This window comes from Hylobates moloch, unplaced genomic scaffold, assembly GCF_009828535.3.
Source record: "Hylobates moloch isolate HMO894 unplaced genomic scaffold, HMol_V3 SCAFFOLD_12, whole genome shotgun sequence".
NCBI classification, from domain to species: Eukaryota; Metazoa; Chordata; class Mammalia; order Primates; family Hylobatidae; genus Hylobates; species Hylobates moloch.
Genome location: NW_026652287.1, coordinates 39,080,976 through 39,094,378, shown reverse-complemented (window position 1 = coordinate 39,094,378; position 13,403 = coordinate 39,080,976). Strand labels below are relative to the sequence as shown.

At 47.7% G+C, this 13,403-nt stretch overlaps 1 protein-coding gene across 3 annotated transcripts in view; it reads left to right on the top strand.

Moving 5' to 3' along the window:
* RFX2 (regulatory factor X2) overlaps positions 1–13,403 on the top strand; it is a 129,562-nt gene that overhangs the window by 71,541 nt on the left and 44,618 nt on the right. For all 3 annotated transcript variants that reach the window (XM_032169388.2, XM_032169386.2, XM_032169387.2), the window contains exons 2-5: positions 2,992–3,089; positions 5,126–5,215; positions 7,290–7,369; positions 10,126–10,387. In XM_032169388.2, the coding sequence (XP_032025279.1) occupies positions 3,000–3,089; positions 5,126–5,215; positions 7,290–7,369; positions 10,126–10,387 (522 nt within the window). In that variant the 5' untranslated portion in view covers positions 2,992–2,999. The remainder of the gene's footprint in view (positions 1–2,991; positions 3,090–5,125; positions 5,216–7,289; positions 7,370–10,125; positions 10,388–13,403) is intronic.

Genomic DNA, 13,403 nt, shown 5'->3' with positions numbered 1-13,403 from the left:
CTGTTTCTTGATTGAGATTCCCACATGTTCATTCATTATGTATATAATTTCCTTTAAGTTCTTGAAGTTATTTTTAGTAGCTGCTTTAGTCCTTGAATGCTATCTGTATCATCTGGGTTATCTTGGGTTTGGTTATAATTAACTGCTTTTCTTTTTTCTTTTTATTTGTTACTCTTTCTTTTGAGTGTAGGTTACACTTTCCTGTTTCTTTTCATAGCTCATGATTTTTACTGGGTCCTGGACATCATTAATGATGTACTGTAGAATCTGTAGATTCAGCTGAGTTCCCCTGAAGGTAAGTGGCTTGGCTAGATTCAAATTCTCCCTCCTGCAACAGGCAGCAGCTGAAATCTTCACTTAATTTTTTTATCTTTGCACTGCTGGTTTTTCCCCAAGACCCCTGGTATCTCCCCCACACCTTTGTGGTGTAGTTGCTTAGCCAAAGATTCAGGTGTATTTTGTAGGAAGATTTGAGGGCTCACCCCTTCTGTGGCTCTCTCTCTTCCAGAATCTCCACACCCCAGCATTCAGAACTCTGTCCTCTGACCCTTCAGGATAACGACCCAAGCATTTGTGGATTGGGGCATGCCAGCAGGCAAAAAGCCACAAACTCATTGGTCTGACCTATAGACAGCACATGGTAAATAGTGTGTTAAATTAGGGGAACAGGCTTGGCGCCGTGGCTCATGCCTGTAATCCCAGCACTTTGGGAGGCTGAGGCAGGTAGATCACCTGAGATCAGGAGTTTGAGACCAGCCTGACCAACATGGTGAAGCCCCGTTTCTATAAAAATACAAAAATTAGCCAGGCATGATGGTGGGTGCCTGTAATCTCGTCTATTCAGGGGGCTGAGGTGGGAGAATCATTTGAACCCAGGAGACAGAGCCAAGATCATGCCATTGCACTCCAGCCTGGGTGACAGAGCAAGACTTCATCTCAAAAAACAATAACAATAATTAATAAAAATAAATTAGGGGAACACATTCATGTGTACATGCCTGTGATGTGGAACAACTTGCTTTCTGGAAGGTGAATTCTGGCCATGGTGGACAGACCACGGTCCCGCCATTTATCCCCAACACTCTCACGGCCTCCTCTTACTTAAATAAGGTCTGGAGTTTGGAACAAAATTATTTCCACCTGCGGAACAATGAACTGGTCTTACTCAAGTCAGCATTCTGACTTTATCACTGGTGGACTCCTTTCACAAAGAGTTCTAGTCAAATTATATCCTAGTATCACTGATGCTACCCCACTTGACTTCAGATGGGAACAGCATGGTGGATGGTGTGCAAATTTAAACATTTAAAGGAAACTGTGAATACAAGCAGCTTGCAACAGAAAAATTCCAAAGGTCAGTTCTGTCAAAGACAGAGAGAGTGAGTTGAGGACTCAGGAAATACACAATGGGAAATTTACAATCTTTTGAAAGAGTAGAAGGTAGGAGGTGCAGGCTGTTTAAGGTTTAGTTAACGCCCCAGCCAGTCACCATGTGGCTCTGGGGCCATCTAGTGGTGAGAAGTGAGTCAGGCTCACACAGAACAGAAAAATCCCCAGGCACTGGCCATGGGGCTCTGGGTCGCACCGAAAGCATTTCGGAGGGGACGGGGGCCGGGGGGCGGTGGTGGCTGAGGAATAGTCCCCAACAATACAGATGGGATTAATCCAGCACACTCGAATTCAAACACACATATCCCTTTCTGCTTTCCTTAGGTAAATTAGTTTAATCTATTGTAAGTTTGGCTTTTCATTTTTAAAAGTCTTAAATTTTTTTTTCACTCATTCTAAGAGATAAAAACTCTGGGGGTGATAGAGAAACGTAAAAGTTCTAGCAAATGTCTATTGTGTTCTGACTATGTTGTGGGCACCGCGATGTATGTCTGAGGTTCAGTCCTCACCGCCCCCAGCAGGCAGGAGCCGTGGAGACCCCACACTGGGAGGGTGACATGCTCAGAGCTGGTGCCAGGACGGGGGACTGGTGTGCCTGATCACAAAGCCATCTCCCTACCTAAGTGTGTGTACTTAACTATGTCTCAAATGCTCAACATAGCCAATTGCTTATTTAAAAGTGAAGACTGTTCGACTTTTAGCATTTTCATGGAACAAATTTGTATCATCTGCCACGATATTAAATGAGTTGTTTTATATAGAATTTTAAAACTACCTATTTGAAAGATGTATGCCTCTGACAGCAAAGAAATATATGTTTATACTTTCTTGTGGGCAAAGATGGCTTTGAACAGAAGGCAGTTTTTACTTACTGCCAAAATTAGTGAGGGCTTTTATCCAGCCCAGGATAAAATGTACCGTTTCTTTGCTCCCTCTGCAGATCACCTTTTCTCTCCCTAGCCAGTAGTTCTCACACTGCCCCCCAGGGGTCACTTGGCAATATCTGAACACATTTGTGATTGCCACAGCTTGGGGGGGCGGGGTGCTCCTGGCATGGAATGGGTGGAGGCCAGGGATGCTGCTCAGCACCCTGCCGTGCCCAGGAAGGGCCTCCAACAGCAAAGAAGTATCCAGCTCAAATGTCAATGGTGCCACAGTGGGGAAACCCAGCCTTAAGAGTTTCTCCCATTGTCATTTGGGGTGCAGTATCTCCCCAAATGGCAGTCACCCACCCAGAGCTTTTTATTTGCTGCGTAAATGAGGAAACAATTGAGCCCTTCAAAATAGTTCAACCTGCTCAGACTTGGGCACAGAGCCATTGTCCTGGCCTTCCGTTGAGGAATTCCTGCCATTGTGTGGTGACAGAGCTCTTTTTGGGTTTTATATTTGGAAAACTTTCTCTGGCCCCTCTCTCCTTCTGTGGGACGGTTGTGCAGCCTGTTCCCGCAGTTCCTCACTTAGGCGGTACCACCAGGGTCTCTGCCTTTCGACTTTGAAGAATGTAGCTGGTTACTCCTTCCCTCCCTTGAACTTGTTAGTTGCCTCTTTGGTTTTCAGTGCTTGCAGCCCTTGCCCACCCAATCTCTCTCCGCCTTTCTTTAGACCTGAGCATGCAGAATTCCGAGGGTGGAGCGGATTCGCCAGCGTCCGTGGCTCTGCGTCCCTCGGCGGCAGCCCCGCCTGTGCCAGCCTCCCCGCAGGTAACGCGCGCCTCTCAGCAACAACAGGGTGGCCACAGTGTGGACGCGATCCCTATGGGTTTGAAGGCTACTCGGATCTGCAAAGAGAGGAATCTGTATTTTTCCAAATGGACTTCTCAGCCCCAGTGCTGCTGCCGTTGAAATAGGCACAATTTCCTTAACTGTATTTGGCTTTTTCAATATTTGTTTAAAAGATCCCATCAAGGAAACGATGACACGAATGGAAAAGAAACCACTCCCCCAAATCTGACTTGGTCTCTTCTTAGCTTTCAGTGGAGGTTTTCTTGTACTTGGAAATGACCCTTTTCCACAGAAATGCTTTATTAAGAAGGCAGGCTGGGTGCAGTGGCTCACACTTATAATCCCAGCACTTTGGGAGGCCGAGGTGGGTGGATCACCTGAGGTCAGGAGTTTGAGACCAGTCTGAGTAACATGGTGAAACCCAATGTCTACTAAATACAAAAAATAATAATAATAATAATAAATTAGCCAAGCATGGTGGCGCGTGCCTGTAATCCCAGCTACTCGGGAAGCTGAGGCAGGAGGATCGCTTGAACCCAGGAGGCAGAGGTTATAGTGAGCCGAGATGGTGCCATCGCACTTCAGCCTGGGCGACAAGAGCAAACATCCGTCCCAAAAACAAACAAACAAAAAAAAAACAAAAAAACATACAATTCAGCAAAAACAAAAAGGCAGACAGTGAAGCGGTTTATTTGATGTAGTGTGTATGGTCAGACATCTTTAGCTTTTATTTCTTGCACATATGGCAGTGGGGAGGGTGTCTTAGAAGCCCGTCTGAGGTTGGGATCAGATGCTGTCACGCTGCCAGCAGTTGTGGCCTGTTCCCTTGCCCACTTTAAACTGTCCAAGAGGAGTCAGCCCTCAGATCTTCCTGCCAAGCCCCTTTCTCAGGCTCTCCCAGGCCTAGGTGGACTCTGCCTTCCTCTGCAGCAGCCACCGTGGACAGGTCTCAGTGCCACTCATGGCCACCACGTCCGTCCCAGGTTTCATCACTGTGGTCCCTCTCTGAGGCCCTGCCAGGACCCTGTGAATTCTCCAAGCACACAGCGCCCAGCTCACCTGGAATCGGAATGCCCTTGTGCTGGTGTCCTTATTAGCACCATCTTCATCGTTAGCTCCACTCCTGCAACACAGGGGATGGCGTGTCCTCACCCATCACCCCTCGTGATGTATATATGGCAGTCACTGCTACCTGTGACTTTCAGGGTTCATGCTGGGAAATCACAGCACTGCAGCCAATGACTCTGAAAGCCCCAGCTCTCAATAAACACACAAAACACTCCTGTTCCTCCCTCGACTCGAGTTCACTTTGACCCTTCCCATTTTCATAGCTTTGTGTGGCCAATCCGTACTCCCAGAAAAATAGCAAAGCCACACTGTGCAGACTTGACTTAAGAGGCTGGAGAGCAGTGGGGTCAGAGAGCGAGGGACCCAGACACAGGGCACCTGGACTCGAGTATTCTGTAGCCAGAGGCAGTACTTGAGCCCTCTGGCTTCATTAACCTCATTAGAAAATGGAAACAAGTCCGGGCTATACCGCAGAAGTGAGAGGCGCCACAGAGTGCTCTCCCAGGCAGTGGTGCGGACGGCTGTCCAGAGGGCCTCAGCAGTCCCCTCTGTACTAAGGATGGGCAGTGTCACCTTGCTGCAGACCACAGACCCACAGAGGCAAAGCTGCCTGGGCGGGTGAAGGTGCATGTGCCTCCGTGTATGTGTGTGTGCATACGTGTGTGTGTGCCCACAATTCGTGCATATGTGTGGTGCATGGGGTGAGTGTATGTGCACACTTGTGTATGTATGTGCATTGTTTGTGTGCCTGCACGTACCTGCCGTGTGTCTGCCCAGGTCGGTGTGAGTGTGCAAGTCTGACCATCACCCCGCCGTCCCCTCTGATCAGTCCTGCCTATGTTTTAATAAAGAGCACATGAACAGACAAACAGCTTCTTACATTCTGTGTGTATCCTCAGCACTGACCTCTGACAAGTCTAACTGGCCTTCTCTCCCTTCCCTTTTAGAGGGTGTTGGTCCAGGCAGCCAGCTCCGCTCCCAAAGGGGCCCAGATGCAGCCGATCTCCCTCCCCAGAGTTCAGCAGGTACCCCAGCAGGTAATGACAAGCACCACAGCACTGTGCACACCGGGGTGCAGTTAGTATTCGGCAATCCAGAACAATCTCTGAAGGATGCATCCTTTTCTGTGGCTGCTGTTCCTTGTTGTAAGCTTCAGTTTCTTAGCCAAAGGGCTTTTCCAGAAGCTGTGCAATTAAAAAAAAAAATCATTTACTGCAGATAGTTTTGCAACAAGCCAAGAAAGCTGGTGATCTTTCATTCATTCAGAAATTCAGCAAGCATTTGGGGAGCCAGTGAGCACCCTGCGCCTGCTGGGTGGAGCTCAGGTAGAAATGCAGACAGAAACAAAGGGCTCTCGACTGGAGGAACCTTCTTCTAGTGAGTGCCATACCCTCGGATGTGGGCACAACAGAGGAAATGCTTCTTATGATTTCAATTATCTAAGAACAAAGTTTGAAAGCATGGCTGATCAGCCAAGTAGCAACACAGATCATCAGCTTGAGGACACTCTAGAAGCATGGTTAGCAAACTGTTTCCAGAAAAGGCCAAATTATACATTTTTGGGGGTTTGTGGTCCAGGCAGTCTCTGGGACAACCACTCAATTCTGCCATTGTATCGTAAAAACAGCCATAAATGATATGCAACCAAATGGGCGTGGCTGTGTGCCAATAAAACTTTATTTACAAAAACAGGCAGTGGACCAGATTTGGCCCTCAGGGCCGGAGTTTGCCAACTGTGCCCTGCAGAATCCTGAATTAAAGTTAACTCAGGCTCCTCCCTAAAAGGAGCCCTGAGGCCCTAGAGGATGCATCACTCTTCAAGAGGGTCCTGCCTAGATTGGCAGTCTGTTCACAGGCATTTGTCAGGTGACTGTGTCCATGAGAACTAGGAAAGTTTGCGGGATCACAGGAAGGAAAAGGCTCCAGACAGGCCCAGCAGGGACCCAGGGCCTCAGGCCAATGGCTCTGTCTTAGCTACTGTCTGTCAAGGCACTCCCCAGAGACACCATGGAGAGGAGACAAAGACCAATGTATGATTCCAGAAGCTTCCACCACTTTTCTGGTGCTGGGCCTGCCCCAGCTCTTTCTGTAACTTCTGCATTTCACTTGGTCCCCCAGAATTCGACATTTGACTTCCACTCCTGGGGGCATCACCCAACAGATGTTAATCCCTGGAACTTGTGATTCTGGGGGTGGTGCGTTGGACAAGTGCATACCATGCTCAGTGGTCCCGGGAGGGGCAGGTCAGCCCCATCCTGCAGCTTCAAGCACAAGAGGAAGGTCACCATGACACCATGACACCCGAGCAAACCCACTGCTGTGGCACTCCATCTTCTCACCCCAAAATTCAGTGGACGTAGGCAGCCACTAAGATGCCCTCTGGGTGAGAGTTTGAAGTCCCATGTGCAAAGCGTTTGGCTTCCACTGCTCGGACTAGAGTCCCTCGGGGCCTGTCAGCTGAGGCTCTGAACTGATGTTTCAGCGAGGGGAGGGCAGGGCAGTGGGGGTGTGCTGGGGTCCCCCCATTGCCCCATCTCTCCAGGCACGCTGCTCCTTCCCACTCTGTTCAGACCATCACATTCTCTCCCCTCCTCTCTGCCAGGGAAGGGGCACCAGGGCCACCCACGGGGGGTGTTGGGGCCGTGTAGAGTCGAATCTGCTTGGCCCCCTGTGCACTGCAGCCTGCACGCCAGCCTGAGCTACAGAGGAAGACCCTGTCGCAAAAAAAAAAACAAAAACAGAAACCAGGGACAGTCCTGTGAGCCAAGGCTGGGCCTCTGTCCACAACTCTGGTTTCCACTGCACTGGAGGGGCGCTGTCATTCTCCTGGTCCTGCCCCCACGTATACAGAGGAGCCAGGGCGCACAGACACACTAGCAGAGCTCTGGGGATCAGTCGCAGCTCCCTGAACTGTGTGGGCCTGTTTGGAATATGTCGTCTGTACATTACTGTCTCCTCGGTGTCTTTCTAGGCGTGCCAACTGTGGGCGGGAACATTGTCATTTGGTACTAAATGTTCATAAAGGCAATAGAAGACACGTGTAGCTTGAATAAACTGCAGGCAACTCACGAGGGCGGGACTGGCGGTAACACAGCGTATCCGATGTTTCAGGTGCAGCCGGTGCAGCACGTGTATCCTGCCCAGGTGCAGTACGTGGAAGGGGGAGACGCCGTCTACACCAATGGAGCCATGTGCGTGCTTCTCCCGCGGGCCACGCCCAGAACCCTCTCCCTGACTCCAGCCTTTGCCACCTGGGGAGGCATTGAGCAAATTCCTCTCCCTTATGCGTTTGGCGATGTGTTCACCAAATACTATTAAAACGCTATTAGGAGGCCGGGCGCGGTGGCTCAAGCCTGTAATCCCAGCACTTTGGGAGGCCGAGGCGGGCGGATCACGAGGTCAGGAGATCGAGACCATCCTGGCTAACACGGTGAAACCCCGTCTCTACTAAAAATACAAAAAATTAGCCGGGCGTGTTGGCGGGTGCCTGTAGTCCCAGCTACTCGGGAGGCTGAGGCAGGAGAATGGCGTGAACCCGGGAGGAGGAGCTTGCAGTGAGCCGAGATCGCGCCACTGCACTCCAGCCTGGGGGACAGAGAAAGACTCCGTCTCAAAAAAAATAAAAATAAAAAAAATAAAACGCTATTAGGAAACTGGGCAACATCTCTACAAAAAATTTTAAAATTAGCCAGACATGGTGACAAGTGCCTAGAGTCCCTCCCAGGTAATCGGGAGGCCAAGGTGGGAGGATCGCATGAGCACAGGAGTTGGAGGCTGCAGTGAGCTATGATCACGCCTGACTGATGGAGCAAGACCCTGTCCAAAACAAAAAGGAGCGGGGTGGGGGGTGAGGGATTAGGACATCATAACACTGTGGAGATTTCAGAAATCACAGACTTTTGTATTTTTTACTTTCAGAAAAGGTAGTCTTGGGGAAAAAAAAAAAAAAAGGCTAATCCTAACCCTTCATTCTGAAGTCTCAGTCTTTGAGATCCAGAAACCATCCACCTCTGTGTGTTTTTCCCTCGCCTCTGTTAAACTCCAGCTTTGTATAATGTTGATAGAACTTGATTTTCCATGTTGCAAGGACGTCTACAGTTTTTTGCTCTGTAACTGTATGATGCTTGGGGCAGGAAAGTGTGCTTCTCCCGTGCAGCTCACTTTACTTTAGACGTGAGTCCTTTTGCCTGCTTGTCTGTTTCCATTTGGCCTGGATGGCTCCCCTCACAAGTGCAGGGGCTGTACATGAGAACCTGGCTGTGACTTCAGGGTTGTGATTGGTGGAGCTGTATGATTCTCTAAAGCATGATGTTGAAGGTTACGAAACACACAGAGACACAATAAGTGCATGTAAAGCCAGTGACATTGGAGCAAGGTCTGTAAGTCCTACCAAGGTCACGGTCTTGGTTTTGATATTGTACTACAGAGATATAGACCTCCCCCTGGGTTAGGGTTAGGGTACAGGAGTGTACACCTCTGAGAGGTCAAAGGGGACCTTCCTGCCACCCAGAAGGCCTCCCCCTAGGACGCATCACAAACCTTACTCACCGATAAGGGAAGGCCACTCCTGACCACCTTTACCACAGCTGCATTACTCAAGTAAAACTTCAAATTTTCGCTCTGAACAACGTAGTCACTCCTTTAATCGTTAAAGGAAGATTAGATGAATTATTGGTATCACTTAGAAATTCTTTTTTCTTATACAATCTCATTTATTTAAACTTTTTATTTTGAAATAATCAGAGACTCCACAAGAAGTTCTGAAATTAGTACACAGTTTGTGTACCCTTCCCCCAGCTTGCTCCAGTGGTGACACCATGCAGGATAATATCAAAACCTGGAAACCTACCAGCCAGGTGTGGTGCACACCCATAATCCCAGCTACTCTGGTGGTCCACACCCCTAATCCCAGCTTCTGTGGTGGTCCACACCCCTAATCCCAGCTTCTGTGGAGGTCCACACCCCTAACCCCAGCTACTGTGGCAGTGCACGCCTGTATTCCGAGGCTGAAGCAGGAGGATCACTTGAGCTCAGGAGGCTGAGGCTGCAGTGAGCTATGATTTTGCCACTGCACTCCAGGCTGGGCTACAGAAGGAGACCCTGTCTCAAAAAAACAAAACAAAAAAACCCCTGGAAATTGACATTGGGGTAAAACTGTTAACTAGCCCACAGGCCTTATTCAGTTCTACCAGTCTGTATGCACATGCTTTTGTGTGTGTGCTTGCATGTGGAGTGCATGTGCCTTTGCATGTTCATGTGTGTGCCCTTGCATGTGTGTGTGTGTCTATTTCTTTGCATTTTTAGCCCATGCGTAGATTTGTGTAACAATACCACCGTCAAGATACAGAACTGCTCCATCTCCATACAGGAGCTCCCTCATGTGACCAATTTATCCACTTAGAATTTTAAGTTTTATTTTATTTTTTTTAAGAGATGGGGTCTTGCTCTGTTGCCCAGGCTAAAGTGCAATGGTGCAGTCACAGCTCACTGCAGCCTCAAAGTCCTGGGCTCAAGCAGTCCTCCCACCTCAGCCTCCTGAGTAGCTGGGACTACAGGCACACACCACCACACCTGGCTAAATATTTTATTTTTTGTAGAGATGGTTCTCTCTATGTTGCCCAGGCTGGTCTCAAACTTCTGACCTCAAGCAATTTTCCCACCTTAGCCTCCCAAAGTGCTGGGATTACAGGCGTGAGCCACCACACCTGGCCTAGAATTTTTAAGTGGTCACTTTTTGATGAGTCAGCCTGTGGTCCTGAAGATTTTGCAACACGACAGCTCTGAACTTGCGCTGCATTTGAGTGTCATATGCCATGTCCAGATTGCTCCATATGTCTGGCCTCTCTGGGCTACAGCTTTTACATGATGTTTGGCTGGATATCTGTGAACTCAGACAAGGCATTTAAACGGGACAGCGTCCCATACGTGATTTCTCTCTTTCTAACAGACGAACAGCCTACACCTACAACCCCGAGCCTCAGATGTATGCCCCCAGCAGTGCGGCTTCTTACTTCGAGGCCCCAGGCGGCGCCCAGGTGACCGTGGCAGCCTCGTCCCCGCCAGCAGTCCCCTCCCACAGCATGGTGGGCATCACCATGGATGTCGGGGGGAGCCCCATCGTCTCCAGCACGGGAGCCTATCTCATCCACGGGGGGATGGACAGCACCAGACACTCCCTGGCCCACACCTCCCGGTCATCGCCAGCCACGGTATGTAGGAGGCTCTTGGGACCAGCGGGGTAGGCCATGAGTATTCTCACAGCAGCGGCGGCAGGGACCGTGAGTAAGAGGCAGCCGGAGGCCCGGAGGGGCTGTCGTCTGCTCTGGGCCCAGGCGGCCCCACAATGGAATTGGGCCAGCCTCAAATGGGCCACGCAACCCTAGGCAGGCCTGCAGAGTTCTTTGAACTTCAGTTGGCCATTGGTATAAAGAGGACAAGTCATGTGTCGTGGGCTATCATGAAAAGGGAATGAGTCAAGCATCTCTCCACTGGTGGATACTGCAGCCGCCTTTGCTCTTATTATTGTTGTCGTTGTTAATATCAAGCTCTTAGAGGCGTGGATCAATCCATCCACGAGACACCTGGACTGAATCAAGCAGGGGAAGTTTCCCTGCAGCCTCTGCCAAGTTCTCACTGCCATGCTCCCATGCAAAATAACTACTTATCTGCTTTTCCAAAGTCTCCACATTTAAAACTCGATTACCCGTGTTTACTTTTCATTTATTTTCCTTCTTAAATTAACACAAAGTAAAATCGACTTTTTGGTGTGCAGCCTTGTGAGTTTTGACATGGGTAGATTTGTGTATAATCAGGACACAGAACTGTGCATTGCCCTGAAAACCCCCTCGTGGTATTTCTTGGCAGTAACAACCTCCCCCATCCCCAGCCCTTGACAACTGCCGATCTGTTCCCTATTGCTGTAGTTTCATCTTTACCAGCGTGGTGTATAAATGGAATCATACAGATTGTGACCTTTTCAAACTGGCTTCTTGTACTCATTCTGGTGCCTTTGAGATTCAGTCAAGTTGCTGCATGAATCCGAGCTGCTTTTTTTTGTTACTGAGTAATATTCTATTACACTACAGTTTGTTTATTCATTCACTAGTTGAGGGCCATTTGGGTGGTTTCCAATTTGGGGCGATTATGAATAAAGAAGCTCTAAGTTTCACATGCAGGCTTTTGTAAGGACATATGTTTTCTTTCTTTTGGATATATACCTACAAGTGGAATTGCTGCTGGCTCATACAGAAGGTGTATGTTTAACTTTATCAGAAACCACCAGTTTCCCAAGTGGTTGCACCCTTTTGCATTCCCACCAGCAACATACAAGAGTTCCTCTTGCTCCGCTCCATCAGCAGCATTTGATGCTGCCGGTGCTCTTGGTTTGGGCCATTCTAATAGATGTGTGGTGGTACCTCGTTGTGGTTGCAACTTGCATTTTCTTTATAGCTAACGATGGTAGCAGCTTTTCATGTGAGTGTAGGTGCTGTGGTCAGGTGTCACTTCAAGTCATTTGCTTCTTTTTTAACTAGGTTGGTTGTTTTCTTATGGTTGAGTTTTGAGAATTCTTTATATATTCTGGATACAAGTCTCCTGTCAGATATGTGACTTGCAAATATTTTCCCCAGTCTTTAGTGTGTCTTTTCATTCTCTAAAAAGTGTCCTTTTCAGAGAAAAACAACTTTTTTAATTTTGATGATATCCAATTTGTCAGTTTTTCTTTTGTGGTTCATGCTTGATGTCACGTCTAAGAACTCTTTGCCTATTTGCACGTTATGAAGATTTTCTCCTGTTTTCTTTGAAAAGTTTTATAGTTTTACTTTTGTTTTGGGTTTTTTTTTTTCTTGTTTTTTTTTTTTTTTTCTGAGACAGAGTCTTGCTCTGTCACTCAGGCTGGAATGCAGTGGCACCATCTCGGCTCACTGCAACCTCCACCTCCCGGGTTCAAGTGATTCTCCTGCCTCAGCCTCCCAAGTAGCTGGAATTACAGGCACGCACCACCACACCCAGCTAATTTTTGTATTTTCAGTACAGACAGGATTTCACCATGTTGGCCAGGCTGGTCTTGAACACCTGACCTCAAGTGATCTGCTCACCTCGGCCTCCCAAAGTGCTGGGATTACAGGCGTGAGCCACCATGCCTGACTATAGTTTTACATTTTACATTTAGATCTGCTTCCTGTCAAGTTAACATTTGTATAAGATGTAAGGTTTAAGTTGAGGTTCATTTTTTTTGCATATGATACAACATGTTGTTCTAGCCTCATTTGTTAAAAAGACTACCCTTTCACCATTGGATTGCTTTAACACCTTTGTCAAAAATCAATTGGCCATATGTGTGTGGGTTTATTTCAGAGTGTCCTATTCCATCCCCTTGGTCTGTCTGCCTATCCCTTTACAAATAGCATAGTCTTAATTACTATAGCTTTATAGTGAGTCTAAAATAGAAGAGAATGGTTCCTCCCACTTTATTCTTCAGTATTATGTTGGCTATTTATATAAACTCAAAGTTTCTGTATAAGTTTAGATAAATTTATCTATATCTACAAAAAAATGCTACTGAGATTTTGATTAATTTGCACTAAACCAACTTGGGGAGAATTCCCATCTTTACTATGTTGAGGCATCCAATCCATGAACATGGTATGTTTTCTCCATTTGTTTAGATCTTCTTTGATTTCTTTCATCAGCATTTTGTAACTTTTACAAAATTCTGTACGTGTTTTGTTAGATTTATACCAAAGTATTTCATGTTTGGAGAGCTATTGTAAATGGCATTGTGGGTTTTCTTGGCATTGGTCTTTAAATTTCTGTTTCCAACTGTTCATTTCTAGGATTTGAAAATGGTTGATTTTTGGCTGTTTATCTTGTATCCTGTAATCTTGCTGAACTCACTTTTTTTTTTTTTTTTTTGAGATGGAGTCTTGCTCTGTCGCCCAGGCTAGAGTGCAGTGGCGCAATCTTGGCTCACTGCAAGCTCTGCCTCCCGGGTTCACGCCATTCTCCTGCCTCAGCCTCCTGAGTAGCTGGGACTACAGGCGTCTGCCACCACACCCAGCTAATTTTTTGTATTTTTAGTAGAGACAGAGTTTCACCATGTTAGCCAGGATGGTCTCGATCTCCTGACCTCGTGATCTGCCTGCCTCAGCCTCCCAAAGTGCTGGGATTACAGGCGTGAGTCACCATTCCCAGCCTGAACTCACTTTTTGGTTCTAGGAGCTTCTT